Consider the following 17,527-nt stretch of genomic DNA (forward strand, 5'->3'; position numbering starts at 1 on the left):
GGCAGGCAGCCAATCGGGCGTCGTGCCACGGCCGCCGGGGGGCCAATGGGGGCGCCCCGCGGGGCCCGCGACGCCATTGGGTGTCGCCATGGCGACGCCGCGCGCGGGGGGGGGGGGGAGGGAGTGAGGACAGGGTTATTGTGCCCCCCCCAACCCGGAGCAATGACGTCACGTCTTGTTGCCCCGGCAACCAGACGGGGGAACCCCTCCCCCCGCGGGGCTGATTAGGGGCCCCATTGACCCCCCCGGGGGGGAGGGGGTATGAGGGGCCCAGGCGTCCGGGGGGGGGCTGGGGGGGAGGGGGCGGTGTCTGGGGGGGGTGCGAGGGGCCCAGGTGTCCGGGGGGGGTGCGAGGGGCCCAGGCGTCCGGGAGGGGCTGGGGGGGGCCCAGGTGTCCGGGGGGGGGTGTGAGGGGCCCAGGTGTCCGGGAGGGGCCGGGGGGGGGTCCCAGGTGTCCGGGGGGGTGCGAGGGGCCCAGGCGTCCGGGGGGGGCTGGGGGGGGGCCCAGGCGTTCGGGGGGGTGCGAGGGGCCCAGGCGTCCGGGAGGGGCTGGGGGGGGGCCCAGGCGTCCGGGGGGGGTGCGGGGGGCCCAGGCGTCCGGGAGGGGCTGGGGGGGTCCCAGGTGTCCGGGGGGGTGCGAGGGGGCCCAGGCGTCCGGGAGGGGCTGGGGGGGGCCAGGTGTCCGGGGGGGGGTGCGGGGGGCCCAGGCGTCCGGGCGGCACCTGCGGCGGCGGCGGCTGCCGGCTCAGAAAGGTCCCGTCGGGGGGTCCGAGGCCGCCAGGGCGGGAGGCAGCGGCGGGGCCGGGCGCTGCGAGTGCTGCGGGGGGGCGAGGGGGGGGTCAGCGAGTGTGCAAGGGGGGGGTGCAACGAGTCAATGAGTGTGCAAGGGGGGTGCAACACGTGTATGAGTGTGTAAGGGGTCAATGAGTGTGCAAGGGGTGTGTGATGGATCAATGAGTGTGCAAGGGGTCAGCAAGTGTGCAAGGGGGGTGCAAGGGGTCAATGAGTGTGCTAGGGGGTGTGCGGAGAGTGTGCAAGTGTATGAGTGTGCAAGGGCTGTGCAACGAGTCAATGAGTGTGCAATGGGTCAGTGAGCGTGCAAGGGGTGTGCAGAGTGTGCAACACGTGAATGAGTGTGCAAGGGGTGTGCAAAGGGTGTGCAGTGAATCAATGTGTGCAAGGGGTCAATGAGTGCGCAAGGGGTGTGCAACACGTGTATGAGTGTGCAAGGGGTCAATGAGTGTGCAAGGGGTGTGCAAAGGGTGTGCGATGAATCGATGAGTGTGCAAGGTATCAATGAGTGCGCAAGGGGTGTGCAACAAGTCAATGAGTGTGGAAGGCCTGGGCGGAGAGCGTGCAACAAGTGTATGAGTGTGCAGGGGGGGGGGGTGCAACGAGTCAATGAGTGTGCAAGGGGTGTGCGGAGAGTGTGCAACACATGTATGAGTGTGCAAGGGGTCAATGAGTGTGCAAGGGCTGGGCGGAGAGTGCAACAAGTGTATGAGTGTGCAAGGGGGGGTGCAACGAGTCAATGAGTGTGCAAGGGGTGTGCAGACAGTGTGCAACAAGTGTATGAGTGTGCAAAGGATGTGCAAGGAGTCGGTGTGCAAGGGGTGTGTGGAGTGTGCAACAAGTGTATGAGTGCAAGGGGTGTGCAACGAGTCAATGAGTGTGCAACGGGTGTGCGACGATTGTGCAATGGGTGTACATGTGCACGAAGTGTGCGGCAAGTGCGCAAGTGTCTGTGTGACGAGTCAATGAGCGTGCAACGAGCCAATGCGTGTGCAATGAGTGTGCAAGGGGGTGACCCTTGGTGCACACGTGTCCCCCATTGCACACGCGCGTGCAATGTTGTCATGAACACGGGGGTGACCCCCCCCGTGCACACGCGTGTGCAAACCTGTCACACCCTCCCCCCCCCCCGCACACATGGGACAGATGGAGGTGACAGAGGGACAAGGGGGGGGGGGGGGGCGGTTCCCCTCCCCCCTCCGCAGAATTGGGGGGGAAAAGGGGAAAATGGAGGGAGGGACAATGGGGACGATGGCACATGGGGACATGGGGCAGCCGGACCGGCCTCTGCCACCCTGGGGCACCCGGTGCCACCTCGTGTCACTTTGTGTCACCCCGTGTCACTTCGTGTCACCCCCCCCAGTGCCACCCGGTGCCACCTTGCATGAGCCAGGGCCACCTCCAGGGGTGCCACCCCCCCGGCCCTGCGTGTCCCCAGCCCAACCTGTCCCCAAGGGTGTCCCCAAGACCCCCCGTCCCTGTCCCCATGTCCATCCCTGTCCCCGCAGTGTCCCCAGATCCCCTCCTTGTCCCCAACCCGTCCCCATCCCCACGAGTGTCCCCCTGTTGTCCCTGTCCCCGAGGGTGTCACCATCCCCATTAGAGTCCCCAGCCTTTCCCCATGCCCATAGGTGCCCTCACCCTGTCCCCAAAAGTGTCCCCAAAGGGGTCCCCATCCGCTCCATGTCCCCAAGGGGTCCCCATCCCCTTCCTTGTCCCCATAGGTGTCCCTAAGGGTGTCCCCATCCCCCCTATGTCCCCATCCTTGTCCCCAAAAGTGTCCCCATCCCCATAGGTGTCCCCAAGGGGGTCCCCATCCCCTCCATGTCCCCATCAGTGTCCCCATCCCCTCCATGTCCCCAAAGGGTCCCCGTCCCCATCCCTGTCCCCATAGGTGTCCCTAAGGGTGTCCCCATCCCCTCCATGTCCCCATCCTTGTCCCCAAAAGTGTCCCCATCCCCTTTCTTGTCCCCATAGGTGTCCCTAAGGGTGTCCCCATCCCCTTCCTTGTCCCCATCGATGTCCCCATCCCCTCCATGTCCCCATTGGTGTCCCCATCCCCACAGGTGTCCCCATCCCCTTCCTTGTCCCCAAAAGTGTCCCCATCCCCATCCTTGTCCCCATCCCCGTCAGTGTCCCCAAGGGGGTCCCCACGCTGTCCCCAGTGCAGGTGGCAGGTGCCGCCGTGCCGATGCCATGGGGGGGGTGGTGGTGGCATGTGGGTGTCACAGGGTGACATGTGGGTGTCGGGGGGGTGTCACGGGGTGACATGTGGGTGTCACGGGGGGTGGTGGCACTTACAGGGCGGCAGGGCGGGGGGTGGCGCCCGGGGGGCCACCCTTGGTGTCGGCCACCGGCAGTGGCACCGGCCGGGCCACCGGCGGGGGGGGTGGCCCCGCGAAGGGCCCCCCGGGGACACCGGGGACGGCGCCGCACGGCTGCAAGGACAGACAGGGGACGGTGTCCCCAGGGCGGCTCTGGGACAGGGGTGGCCCCAAAGGGACCCTATGGCACCGAGGTGGCACTGAGGGGACACTGTGACAGGGGGTGGCACCGTGTCCCCAGGGCGGCTCTGGGACAGGGGTGGCCCCAAAGGAGCCCTGTGACACAGGGGGGGTGGCACCGTGTCCCCAAGGGACCCCATTGTATGGGGGGGTGGCACCGAGGGGGACACTGTGACAGGGGGTGGCACCGTGTCCCCAGGGCCGCTCTGGGACAGGGGTGGCCCCAAAGGGACACTGTGACACAGGGGGGTGGGCACCGTGTCCCCAGGGTGGCTCTGGGACAGGGGTGGCCCCAAAGGAGCCCTGTGACACAGGGGGGGTGGCACCGTGTCCCCAAGGGACCCCATTGTATGGGGGGGGTGGCACCGAGGGGACACTGTGACAGGGGGTGGCACCGTGTCCCCAGGGCCGCTCTGGGACAGGGGTGGCCCCAAAGGGACACTGTGACACAGGGGGGTGGCACCGTGTCCCCCAGGGTGGCTCTGGGACAGGGGTGGCCCCAAAGGAGCCCTGTGACACAGGGGGGTGGCACCGTGTCCCCAAGGGACCCCATTGTATGGGGGGGGTGGCACCGAGGGGACACTGTGACAGGGGGGTGGCACCGTGTCCCCAGGGCTGCTCTGGGACAGGGGTGGCCCCAAAGGGACACTGTGACACAGGGGGGGTGGCACCATGTCCCCAGGGTGGCTCTGGGACAGGGGTGGCCCCAAAGGAGCCCTGTGACACAGGGGGGTGGCACCGTGTCCCCAGGGCGGCTCTGGGACAGGGGTGGCCCCAAAGGGACCCTATGGCACCAGGGTGGCACCGAGGGGACACTGTGACAGGAGGTGGCACTGTGTCCCCAAAGGGACCCTGTGACACAGGGGGGTGGCACCGTGTCCCCAGGGCGGCTCTGGGACAGGGGTGGCCCCAAAGGGACCCTATGGCACCAGGGTGGCACCGAGGGGACACTGTGACAGGGGGTGGCACCGTGTCCCCAAAGGGACCCCGTTGTATGGGGGGGGTGGCACTGAGGGGACACTGTGACAGGGGGTGGCACCGTGTCCCCAAGGGACCCCATTGTATGGGGGGGTGGCACCATGTCCTCAAAGGGACCCTGTGACACAGGGGGGTGGCACCGTGTCCCCAGGGCAGCTCTGGGACAGGGGTGGCCCCAAAGGGACCCTATGGCACCGAGGTGGCACCGAGGGGACACTGACAGGAGGTGGCACCGTGTCCCCAAAGGGACCCCATTGTATGGGGGGGGTGGCACTGAGGGGACACTGTGACAGAGGTGGCACTGTGTCCCCAAAGGGACCCTGTGACACAGAGGGGTGGCACCATGTCCCAAAGTGACACTATGACCTGGGGGTGGCACTGTGTCCCCAAGGGACCCCAATGCATGGGGGGGTGGCACTGAGGGGACACTGTGACAGGGGGTGGCACCGTGGCTCCAAAGGGACCCTGTGACACAGGGGGGTGGCACCGTGTCCCAAGGGTGACACTATGACCTGGGGGGTGGCACTGTGTCCCCAAGGGACCCCATTGCATGGGGGGGTGGCACCAAGGGAGACACTGTGACAGGGGTGGCACCGTGTCCCAAAAGGGACCCTGTGACACAGGGGGGGTGGCACCGTGTCCCAAGGGTGACACTATGACCTGGGGGTGGCACTGTGTCCCCAAGGGACCCCATTGCATGGGGAGGTGACACCAAGGGGGACACTGTGACCAGGGGGAGGGGGGCACCGTGTCCCCAAGGGACCCCACAGGGTGACCTGTCACCACCAGGGGCTCATTTGCATACAGACCCCACCCACATTATTTGCATAACCACGCCCCATTGCACACGCAGGCACCGTCCCAATGACTCATTTGCATATGCCCCCGCCCCCTGTGCTGCGGTCCCAGTGTCCCTATGGAGCCCCCTATGCTGATGTCCCCATCGTGGTCACAGTGTCCCCAAGGGCCCCGGGGTGGACGGACAGACACAGGGTGACAGTGACAACAGGAGGGGGCGGAGCCACCCCATGCGTGTCCCCATAGGTGTCCCCTGCGCCGCGTCCTGTCCCCGCGTGTCCCATGGGTGTTCTCACAAGTGTCCCCATGTGTCCCCGTGCGTGTCCCCACATGGCCTCGGTGTGTCCCTGTGCGCGTCCCCCATGTCCCCACGTGCCCCCCCATGCAGGCCCATGTGTTTCCCAAGTGTCCCCCATGTCCCCACCGTGTCCCCCATATCCCCCCATCCTTCCCATGTCCCCAGTGTCCTCATGTCCCTGTGTCCCCCATCTTCCCCCTATGTCCCCATGTCCCCCATGTAACCGCCATGTCCCTTCCATGTCCCCATGTCCCCATGCCCCCCCATGTCCCCCGTGTTCCCATGTCCCCCGTGTCCCTAATGTGCCCATGTCCCCCATGTCCCCAGTGTCCCCATGTCTCCCCATCTTCCTCCTATGTCCCCATGTCCCCCATGTAACCACCATGTCCCCTCCATGTCCCCCATGTCCCCATACCGCTGTCCCCATGCCCCCCCATGTCCCCATGTCCTCCGTGTCCCCAATGTCCCCTATGTCCCCATGTCCCCCACGTAACCGCCATGTCCCCTCCATGTCCCCCATGTCCCCCTACCCCTGTGTCCCTATGCCCCCCCATGTCCCCATGTCCCCCCCATGTCCTCCATGTTCCCATGTCCCCCCCATGCCCCCAATGTCCCCCATGTCCCCAATGTCCCCATGTCCTCCTCATGTCCCCACTGTCCTCAATGTCCCCATGCCCCCCATATCCCCCCACATCCCCCATGTCCCCATGCCCCCCCATGTCCCCCATGTCCCCAATGTCCCCATGCCCCACATGTCCCCAATGTCCCCAATGTCCTCATGCCCCCCCATGTCCTCAATGTCCCCAATGCCCCATGCCCCTCCATGTCCCCAATGTCCCCATGCCCCCCCATGTCCCCACTGTCCCCAATGTCCCCCATGTCCCCAGTGTCCCCGTGTCCCCTGTCACCTGCTGGGGGCCGGGGGGGGTCCCCTCCGCGCAGACCAACTGCACAAAGTCCTTGAGCGGCTCCTGCCCGGGGGGGGGGGGGGTAGCGCAGAGCCGGGTGCCCCAGGAAGGGCCCCCCCTGCGGCAGGAGGGAGGCGGGGCCAAAGGGCGCCCGGGGGCTGCCTGCCCCCCCCGGCACGTCAGGGGCCCCGGCGTCCGGGAGACCCCCCCATAACCCCCCCAGGGGCCCCGGCGTCCGGGAGACCCCCCGTGACCCCCCCCCGGCACATCAGGGGCCCCGGTGTCCGGGAGACCCCCCCATAACCCCCCCCCCGGCACGTCAGGGGCCCCAGCGTCCGGGAGACCCCCCCGTGACCCCCCCAGGGGCCCCGGTGTCCGGGAGACCCCCCCCATAACCCCCCCAGGAGCCCCGGCATCCGGGAGAGCCCCCCATAACCCCCCCCCCAGTACGTCAGGGGCCCCGGCATCCGGGAGACCCCCCCGTGACCCCCCCCCGGCACGTCAGGGGCCCCGGCGTCCGGTGGGGTTTGGGGGTGCCGGGGGGGTCGCAGAGGGTCCTGGGGGAGGGTGTGGGGGTCCCAGGGGGTCCTGGAGGGTCCTGGCAGAATTTGGGGGTCCCAGGGGGTCCCGGGGGCTTTGGGGGTGCCGGGGGGTTGCAGGGGGTACCGAGGGGTTTGGAGGTCCTGGGGTGTCCTGGGGGGGTCCTGGCGGGGTTTGGAGGTCCCGGGGGGGTCCCAGGGGGTCCCGCGGGGTCTTGGGGGTCCCGGGGGCGGTTTGGGGGGTGCCGGGGGGGTCCCAGGGGGTACCGAGGGTTTTGGGGGTGCTGGGGGGGTCCCTGGGTGCCCCTGGGGGTCCTGGCGGGGTTTGGGGGTGCCGGGGGGGTCTTGGGGGGTCCCGGTGGCGTTTCGGGGTCCCGTGGGGGGGGGTCCCGGCGGGGGGGGGGGTCTCACCTGGCCTCACGCCGGCCAGGACGGGCAGGGGGTGGTGGCCGAAGGCCATGCGGGGGGGGGCCCCGTGCCCCCCCAGGGCGCTGCAGAACTCCAGCTTGGCCCCCTTCTTGAGCAGCGGCCCTGGGGGGCAGGGGGATGGGACCCCCGGAGCCCCCCAGGACCCCCCGGAGCCCCCCAATAACCCCCAGGACCCCCCGGAGCCCCCCAGAGCCCCCCAGGACCCCTCCGAGCCCCCATAACCTCCCATTACCCCCATAAAAACCCCTGACTCCCCAGAACCCCCTGAGCCCCCCAGAGCCCCCCAGTAAACCCCAGGACCCCCCGGAGCCCCCCAGGACCCCCGGAGCCCCCCAGAGCCCCCCAATAACCCCCAGGACCCCCCGGAGCCCCCTAGGACCCCCGGAGCCCCCCAGAGCCTCCCAATAACCCCCAGGACCCCCCGGAGCCCCCCAGGACCCCCCGGAGCCCCCATAACCTCCCATTACCCCCATAAACCCCTGACCCCCCTGAGCCCCCCAGAACCCCCTGAGCCCCCCAATAAACCCCAGGACCCCCCAATAGCCCCCTGGGACCCCTGGAGCCCCTCAGGGACCCCCCAGATCCCCCCAGTGACCCCCAGGGCCCCCTGGAGCCCCCATAACCTCCCATTACCCCCATAAACCCCATTACCTCCTGAGCCCCCCAGAACCCCCTGAGCCCCCCAATAAACCCCAGGACCCCCCAATAGCCCCCGGGACCCCCCAGAGTCCCATGGACCCCAGGACCCCCCCCAAGTGCCCCCATTCCCCCCTCTAGCCCCCTGTCCCCTATAGACCCCTATTCCCCATAGCCCCTATAGCCTCCCCATCCCCTATAGCCCCTCTAGCCCCCTGTCCCCTATAGACCCCTCTTCCCCATAGCCCCCCGTCCCCTCTGGCCCCCCGTGTCACCTGCGTCACCGTCGGGGCCCCCCCAGGCCTGGGTGGCCCCCGGGCCGGGCGAGCGCCCCCCGCCGCCCCCCCCGTAGAAACCCTCGTCCGGGGGGGGGTCGAGCTCGGCCTCCGGGAGCCCCTTGGGCCTCTTGCTGGAGCTGCGGGGACAGGGACATGGGGGGACATTGGGGGGACAGGGGACATGGGGGGACATTGGGGGGACGGGGACATGGGGGGACGGAGGGACATGGGGGTCCCGGGGGGTCCTGGGGGGTTCCCAGGGGTCTGGGGCTGTCCCAGGGGGTCCTGGGGGGGGGGACAAGGGGACACACGGTGGGGGGGGGGGGGCTGGAGGGTCTCAGGGGGTCCTGGTGTCCCCAGGGTGTCCCCAGAGGGTGTCCTGGTGTCCCCAGGGTAGCCCTAGGGTGTCCCAAGGGGTGTCCCCCGGGTGTCCCCAGGGTGTCCCAGTGTCCCCAGGGTGTCCCAAGGGGTGTCCCAAGGGGTGTCCCCAGGGGTGTCCCTGGGGTGTCCCCAGGGGGTGTCCCCAGGGGGTCCCGAGGGTGTGCTGGTGTCCCCAGGGGGTGTCCCCAGGGTGTCCTGGTGTCCCCAGGGGGTGTCCCCAGGGTGTCCCCAGGGGGTGTTCCCGCAGGGGGGTGTCCCCAGGGTAGCCCTAGGGTGTCCCAAGAGGTGTCCCCCGGGTGTCCCCAGGGTGTCCCGGTGCCCCCAGGGGGGTGTCCCCAGGGTGTCCCCGCAGGGGGTTGTCCCCAGGGTGTCCCCATGTCCCCTACCTGGCGGGGGGGCCCAGGTGGCGCCGCGCGAGGCCCCCGTAGAAGCCACCGGGACCCTCGAGCTCGGCCAGCGAGAAGGCGCCGCCCGCGGGGGGGGCCACGGGCGCTGGGACACGGCTGTCACCCGCGTGCCACCGGGGGGGCACGGGTGACATGGGGGACACGGGGGGTGACACAGGGGTGACACGGGGGTGACATGGGGGGGTGACATGGGGGGGTGACACGGGGGGGCCATGGGTGCTGGGACACGGCTGTCACCCGCGTGCCACCGGGGGGGCACGGGTGACATGGGGGGACACGGGAGGGACACGGGGGGTGACACGGGGGTGACATGGGGGGGTGACATGGGGGGGTGACACGGGGGGGCCATGGGTGCTGGGACATGGCTGTCACCCGCGTGCCACCGGGGGGGCACGGGTGACATGGGGGGACACGGGAGGGACACGGGGGGTGACACAGGGGTGACATGCAGGTGACATGGGGGGACACGGGGAGTGACATGCGGGTGACGGGGGGGACACGGGGGGGTGACACAGGGGTGACACGGGGGTGACATGGGGGGTGACACGGGGAGGTGACACGGGGTGACACGGGGGGTGACACGGGGGTGACACGCGGGTGACATGGGGGGGACACGGGGAGAACACGGGGGGTGACATGGGGAGGGGTGCCACAGGGGAGTGCCACAGGGGGGTGACACGAGGGGGGCACGTGAGTGACACGGGGGAGTGACACAGGGGGGACACGGGGGGGTGACACAGGGGGGACACGGGGGGGTGACACGGGGGGACATGTGGGTGACACGCGGGTGACATGGGGGTTGACACGGGAGGGTGACACGGGGGGGGTCACAAGTGGCAGTGCCCCCCACCCCTCCATACCCCCCCGTGTCCCCCTCCCCCCGCCCCCCCGGTCCCCCCCATGTCCCCAGGTGCCCCCACGCCCCCATCCAACCCCCGCCCTGTCCCCATGTCCCTTCGTGTCCCTTTCTCCTGTCCCCACTCTGCCATGTCCCCAACCTGCCATGTCCCTCTGTGTCCCCCCCGCCATGTCCCCCCCATCATGTCCCCCGTAGGCCCCATGTCCCCACGCATCCCCATGTCCCCAACTCGCTGTGTCCCCCCCACGTCCCCGTGTCCCCCCCATGTCCCCAACCTGCTGTGTCCCCTCCATGTCCTCCTGTCCCCCCGGCCCCAACCCGCCGTCCCCCCCCTCCATGTCCCCATGTCCCTGTGTCCCCCCCATGTCGCCAACCCGCCCTGCCCCCTCCACGTCCCCATGTCCCCATGTCCCTGTGTCCCCCCCATGTCCCCAACCGGCCATGTCCCCTCCACGTCCCCATGTCCCCAACCCGCCATGTCCCCTCCATGTCCCCATGTCCCCAACCCGCCGTGTCCCCTCCATGTCCCCATGTCCCCCCGCACTTACTCTGCGACACCCTCACCAGCTCGGTGGCGTTCCAGACGCCCGAGGTGACAAAGCAGTCCTGGAAGGCCAGGTGGCCTGGGGGGACACGGGGGGACACGGGGGGACCCGGCGCCCGTCACCACGGTGGGGACACGGGGGGGACACGGTGGGGGGCTAAGGGGGGCCCTGGCAGGGGGACATTGGGGACCCGGGGGGGGGGCATTGGTGTCCCTAGGGTGCCCCGGGGGTGTCACACAAGGGTCCCCAAGGTGTCCTTGGGGTGTCCGTGGTGCCCCAGTGTCCCCAGGGTGTCCCTGGCGTCCTCAGGGTGTCCCCAAGGTGTCCCCAGCTTGTCCTTGGGGTGTCCTGGGGGTGTCACACAGATGTCCCCAGGGTGTCCCAGTGTCCCCAGGGTGTCCCTGGCGTCCCCAGGGTGTCCCTGGTGTCCTTGGGGTGTTCCCAGGGTGTCCTTGGGGTGTCACACAGGTGTCCCCGCGGTGTCCCCAGGGTGTCCCCAGGGTGTCCTCGGGGTGTCACACAGGTGTCCCCAGGGTGTCTCTGGTGTCCTTGGGGTGTCCCCTGGGTGTCCCCAGGGTGTCCCTGGTGCCCCGGGGGTGTCCCCAGGGTGTCCTTGGGGTGTCACACAGGTGTCCCCAGGGTGTCCCAGTGTCCCTGGTGTCCTTGGGGTGTCCCTGGTGCCCTAGTGTCCCCAAGGTGTCCCCAGGGTGTCCTTGGGGTGTCACACAGATGTCCCCAGGGTGTCCTTGGTCTCCCCAGGGTGTCCTTGGGGTGTCACACAGGTGTCCCCAGGGTGTCCCTAGTGTCCCCAGGGTGTCCCCAGGGTGTCCTCGGGGTGTCACACAGGTGTCCCCAGGGTGTCCCTAGTGTCCCCAGGGTGTCCCCAGGGTGTCCCCAGGGTGTCCTTGGGGTGTCACACAGGTGTCCCCGCGGTGTCCCCAGGGTGTCCCCAGGGTGTCCCCGCTGTCCCCGCGGGGTGTCCCTGGGGTGTCCCCGCGGTGTCCCCAGGGTGTCCCTCACCATTGGGCAGCGGTTTCACGTCCACGTCCCCCTGCTGGTTCGAACTGTCCGACTGTCCCGACTCTGGGGGGGGGGAAGGGGGGGTCACCCGGACGCCGGGGCCCCTCCCTGCCCTTGTCCCCATGGGGGTCACATGAGGTGGGGTCAGAGGTCACGTGTCGCAGCCGTGACCCTGGCGGGTGGCACGTGCCCCCTCCCCCACCCAGGTCCCCGCACGGTGACAGTGACATCAGGGCCACCGCGGTGACCCCTCCCCCCCACCCCCAAGGCCACCACTGGGTCCCCCCTGTCCCCAAGCAGGTCCCAGCGCTTGGCGCGTCCCCATGTCACCCCTGTCCCCATGTCCCCATGTCCCCATGTCCTGTAGCAAGGGGGCTCTGGGGACACGTGTGCAGCCCCGTGCACTCACACGCGTGTCCTGTGTCCCCCTAGCACCTGTGCCCGGTGCACACGCGTGTGCAAGGGGACAGCGCGGCCACCAGTGTGTGACATGAGTGTGTGACACGTGTGTGACACAAGCGTGTGACACAAGCGTGTGACATGAGTGTGTGACACGTGTGTGACACGGCCAGCACGGTGCCTGCAGCATGCGCAGCACCTCCTCGTGCAAAGCCCTCACACGCGTGTGCAAATCCTCAGGCAAGGATGCACCAGGACACTGCACCGCTCACACGCGTGTGCAAGGCCTTGCACAACAACGCACCAGGACATTGCTTCACTTGCACACGCGTGCAAACCCTTGCACAACGACGCAACAGGACCTTGCACTGCTCACACACGCGTGCAAACCCTTGCACAATGATGCACCAAGACATTGCATATCTCACATATGCGTGCAAACCCTTGCACAAAAACGCACCAAGACACTGCATATCTCACATATGCGTGCAAACCCTTGCACAATGAAGCACCAGCACACTGTATCTCTTGCCTACATGTGCAAACCCTTGCACAACAGTGCCCCAGGCCATTGCACTGCTCACACGTGCGTGCAAACCCTTGCACAACAGTGCCGCGAGCCACTGCGTCTCTCACAAGTGCATGCAAATCCTTGCACAACAACATTGCACTGCTTGCACATGCATGCAAACCCTTGCACAATGAAGCACCAGGACACTGCACTGCTCACTCACATGTGCAAAGCCTTGCACGATGACATTGCATGGCTTGTGCATGCACGCAAACCCTTGCACAACGGTGCACGGCTCCGCTCACACGTGTGTGCAAACCCTTGCACAATGACATTGCGTTGCATTGCATTGCTTGTGTATGCATGCAAACCCTTGCACGGTGTGTGCTAACCCTTGCACAATGACTTTGCATGTGTATGCACACAAACCCTTGCACAACAGTGCACGGCACTGCTCACACGCATGTGCAAACCCTTGCACAACGACATTGCGTTGCATTGCATTGCTTGTGTATGAATGCCAGCCCTTGCACAGCGTGTGCTAACCCTTGCACAATGACATTGCATGTGTATGCACACAAACCCTTGCACACCGGTGCATGGCCCCGCTCCCACGCACGTGCCAACCCTTGCTCAGTGACATTGCATTGCATTGCTTGCGCATAAACCCTTGCACACCAGTGCACGGCTCTGCTCCCACGTGCATGCAAACCCTTGCACAACGACATAGCATTGCATTCCTTGCACACGCACACAAACCCTTGCACACTGGTGCACGGCCCCGCTCCTATGTGCGTGCCAACCCTTGCACAACGACACTGCATTGCATTGCATGCGTATAAACTCTTGCACACCAGTGCCCAGCCCCGCTCCCACGCGTGTGCTAACCCTTGCACAATAACATTGCATTGCATGTGTATGCATGCAAACCTTTGCACAACGACATTGCATTGCACGCGTATGCACACAAACCCTTGCACAACAGTGCACGGCACTGCTCACATGCATGTGCAAACCCTTGCACAACGACATTGCATTGTGTGTGTTTGCACGCAAACCCTTGCACACCGGTGCACGGCCCTGCTCCCATGCGCAAGCAAACCCTTGCACGGTGACATTACATTGCATTGCTTGTGTATGCACGCAAACTGTTGCACAGTGACATTGCATTGCATTGCATGGGTATGCACGCAAACCCTTGCACAACAGTGCCCGGTACCGCTCTCACGCGCATGCAAACCCTTGCACAACCACATTGCATTGCTTGTGTATGCATGCAAACCCTTGCACACTGGTGCACGACCCTGCTCCCATGTGCATGCAAACCCTTGTACGGTGACATTGTATTGCATGGGTATGCACACAAAGCCTTGCACAGTGACATTCCATTGCATGTGTATGCACGCAAACCCTTGCACACCAGTGCATGGCCCTGCTCCCACGTGCATGCAAACCCTTGCACAATGACATTGCATTGCATTCCTTGCACATGCACGCAAACCCTTGCACGGTGACATTGCATTGCTTGTGTATGCACGCAAACCCTTGCACACCGGTGCACGGCCCCGCTCCCACGTGCACGCCAACCCTTGCACAGTGACATTGCATTGCATTCCTTGCACACGCATGCAAACCCTTGCACACTGGTGCACGGCCCCGCTCCCACACGCATGTGCAAACCCTTGCACAATGATATTGTATTGCACGGGGATGTACACAAACCCTTGCACAGTGACATTGCGTTGCATTGCTTGCACACAAACCCTTGCACACCGGTGCACGGCCCCGCTCCCACGTGCACGCCAACCCTTGCACAGTGACATTGCATTGCATTGCATGCGTATAAACCCTTGCACACCGGTGCATGGCACTGCTCACACGCGCATGCAAACCCTTGCACAGTGGCATTGCATTGCATGTGTATAAACCCTTGCACAACGACATTGCATTGCATTCCTTGCACACAAACCCTTGCACACCGGTGCATGGCCCTGCTCCCACGCGCGTGCAAACCCTTGCACAGTGGCATTGCATTGCATGTGTATAAACTCTTGCACAACGACATTGCATTGCATTGCATGCACACAAACCCTTGCACACCAGTGCTCGGCACCACTCTCATGCGTGTGCCAACCCTTGCACAGTGACATTGCATTGCATTGCTTGTGCATAAACCCTTGCACACCAGTGCACGGCTCTGCTCCCACGTGCATGCAAACCCTTGCACGGTGACATTGCATTGCATGTGTATAAGCCCTTGCAGAATGACATTGCGTTGCATTCCTTGCACACGCACACAAACCCTTGCACACCGGTGCATGGCCCTGCTCCCACGTGCGTGCCAACCCTTGCACGGTGTCATTGCATTGCATGTGTATGCACGCAAACCCTTGCACGGTGACATTGCATTGCTTGTGTATGCACACAAACCTTTGCACACCAGTGCCCGGCACCGCTCCCACGCGCGTGCAAACCCTTGCACAGTGGCATTGCATTGCATTGCATGTGTATAAGCCCTTGCATAACGACATTGCATTGCATTCCTTGCACATGCATGCAAACCCTTGCACACCGGTGCACAGCCCTGCTCCCATGCGCATGCAAACCCTTGCACAGTGACATTGCATTGCATTGCATGCACACAAACCCTTGCACACTGGTGCACAGCACGGCTCACACGTGCATGTCAACCCTTGCACAGTGACATTGCATTGCATCCCATGCGTATAAACCCTTGCACACCGGTGCATGGCCCCGCTCCCACGCGCATGCAAACCCTTGCACAATGACATTGCATTACATTGCCTGCGCTTAAATCCTTGCACACCGGTGCCCGGCCCCACTCCCACACACATGCAAACTCTTGCACAATGACATTGCATTGCATTGCATTGCTTGCGTATGCACGCAAACCCTTGCACACCGGTGCCTGGCCCCACTCCCATGCGCATGCAAACCCTTGCACGGTGACATTGCATGGGTATGCACACAAACCCTTGCACAATGGTGCACGGCCCCGCTCCTATGTGCATGCCAACCCTTGCACAACGACACTGCATTGCATCCCATGCGTATAAACCCTTGCACACCGGTGCCCGGCCCTGCTCCCACGCATGTGCAAACCCTTGCACAATAACATTGCATTGCATGTGTATGCATGCAAACCTTTGCACAACGACATTGCATTGCACGCGTATGCACACAAACCCTTGCACAACAGTGCACGGCACTGCTCACATGCATGTGCAAACCCTTGCACAACGACATTGCATTGTGTGTGTTTGCACGCAAACCCTTGCACACCGGTGCATGGCACTGCTCCCATGCGCAAGCAAACCCTTGCACGGTGACATTACATTGCATTGCTTGTGTATGCACGCAAACTGTTGCACAGTGACATTGCATTGCATTGCATGGGTATGCACGCAAACCCTTGCACACCGGTGCCTGGCCCCGCTCCCACACGCGTGCCAACCCTTGCACAGTGACATTGCATTGCATGGGTATGCACGCAAACCCTTGCACAACAGTGCCCGGTACCGCTCTCACGCGCATGCAAACCCTTGCACAACCACATTGCATTGCTTGTGTATGCATGCAAACCCTTGCACACTGGTGCACGACCCTGCTCCCATGTGCATGCAAACCCTTGCACAGTGACATTGCATTGCATGGGTATGCACACAAACCCTTGCACACCGGTGCATGGCCCCGCTCCCATGCACGTGCCAACCCTTGCACAGTGGCATTGCATTGCATGCGTATAAACCCTTGCACACCAGTGCACGGCCCCGCTCCCACGTGCATGCCAACCCTTGCACAACGACATTGCGTTGCATTGCTTGTGCATAAACCCTTGCACACCGGTGCCCGGCCCTGCTCCCACGCGCGTGCCAACCCTTGCACAACGACATTGCATTGCATTCCTTGCACATGCATGCAAACCCTTGCACACCGGTGCATAGCCCTGCTCCCACGTACATGCAAACCCTTGCACAATGACATTGTATTGGTTGTGTATGCACACAAACCCTTGCACACCGGTGCACGGCACTGCTCCCACGTGCATGCCAACCCTTGCACAGTGACATTGCATTGCATTCCTTGCACACGCATGCAAACCCTTGCACACCGGTGCACAGCACCGCTCCCACGTGTGTGCCAACCCTTGCACAACGACATAGCATTGCATTCCTTGCACACGCACACAAACCCTTGCACACCGGTGCATGGCCCCGCTCCCACGTGCACGCCAACCCTTGCACAACGACATAGCATTGCATTCCTTGCACACGCACACAATCCCTTGCACACCGGCGCCCCGCGCACACTCACCGGGCGCCCGCACGAAGTAGGCCAGGTAGAGGTCCAGCTCGCGCACGGCCACGCCGATGTGCCGCGGCTGCACGCAGAGCGCGGGGCTGGCGCACGCCGGCGCCTTCACCAGCCGCTCGCCGTCCGTGCTCTCCAGCGGGACCCCCTTGAACAGCACCACGACCACCAGGTCCAGCCTCCACACCTTGTCCGCCTGGCGCAGGCAGTCGATGCGCCGGATCTTGCCCTTCTGGTCCGGGTTGGACAGGACGCAGGCGGGCGCGCGCCGGGCGCCCGTCACCGCCAGCACCAGCTCCTCGCGGCACTCGGGCCGGATGTCCTTGCGCAGCTTGGCCAGCAAGCGGGACGCCCATTTCTGCTTGACGTCGGCGCGCTCGGCCAGCAGCTCGTCGCGCAGCGCGCGCTCCTCGTCGCGCGGCATGCGCCGCTCGTGCTTGCGCGCGTACTTGCGCTTGCGCGCCTGCAGGTGGAACCAGGCGTAGGCGAAGGCGCGCACGTGCGGCAGCAGCGCCTCGATGAACGGGTGGAACTCATCCTGGGGGGGAAATGGGGAGATGGGGGCGTTTTGGGGGAGAAATGGGGAGATTGGGGGGTCCTGGGGGAGATGGGGGCGTCCTGGGGGAGAAACGGGGAGATTGGGGCGTTTTGGGGGAGAAATGGGGAGACTGGGGTGTCCTGGGGGAGAAACGGGGAGATTGGGGCATCCTAGGGGAGATGGGGGCATCCTGGGGGGAGAAACGGGGAGATTGGGGAATCCTGGGGGAGAAATGGGGACATGGGGGCGTCCAGGGGCAGAAACGGGGAGATGGGGGCGTTTTGGGGGGAGAAATGGGGAGATTGGGGTGTCCTGGGGGAGAAATGGGGAGATTGGGGGGTCCTGGGGGAGAAACAGGGAGATGGGGGCGTTTTG

The 17,527-nt window shown here is 65.2% G+C and overlaps 1 protein-coding gene across 1 annotated transcript; it reads right to left on the reverse strand.

Annotated features, from left to right (window-relative positions):
• Window positions 1-745: 745 nt before the first annotated feature.
• On the reverse strand, window positions 746-17,151 carry LOC148590630 (nuclear factor 1 X-type-like). Its single transcript, XM_088538810.1, has 7 exons — window positions 16,618-17,151; window positions 11,373-11,435; window positions 10,356-10,430; window positions 8,928-9,033; window positions 8,158-8,297; window positions 7,212-7,348; window positions 746-817 (listed from the first exon to the last, which is right to left on the reverse strand). The coding sequence occupies exons 1-7, from the start codon at window positions 17,036-17,038 to the stop codon at window positions 746-748; spliced, it is 1,014 nt and encodes a 337-aa protein (XP_088394936.1). The 5' UTR covers window positions 17,039-17,151.
• Window positions 17,152-17,527: the final 376 nt, after the last annotated feature.

Source organism: Tinamus guttatus, unplaced genomic scaffold (genome assembly GCF_059628265.1).
Source record: "Tinamus guttatus ecotype Peru unplaced genomic scaffold, ASM5962826v1 Tinamus_guttatus_pri_ptg001199l, whole genome shotgun sequence".
NCBI lineage: Eukaryota > Metazoa > Chordata > Aves > Tinamiformes > Tinamidae > Tinamus > Tinamus guttatus.

Coding starts and splice junctions, on each gene's coding strand:
- LOC148590630 (XM_088538810.1), bottom strand. CDS start 17,038: ATGCCGCGCGACGAGGAGCGCGCGCTGCGCGACGAGCTGCTGGCCGAG. Junction 11,436..16,617: donor CTACTTCGTGCGGGCGCCCG/GTGAGTGTGCGC, acceptor CCCCCCCCCCAG/AGTCGGGACAGTCGGACAGT. Junction 10,431..11,372: donor CGTGAAACCGCTGCCCAATG/GTGAGGGACACC, acceptor GTGTCCCCCCAG/GCCACCTGGCCTTCCAGGAC.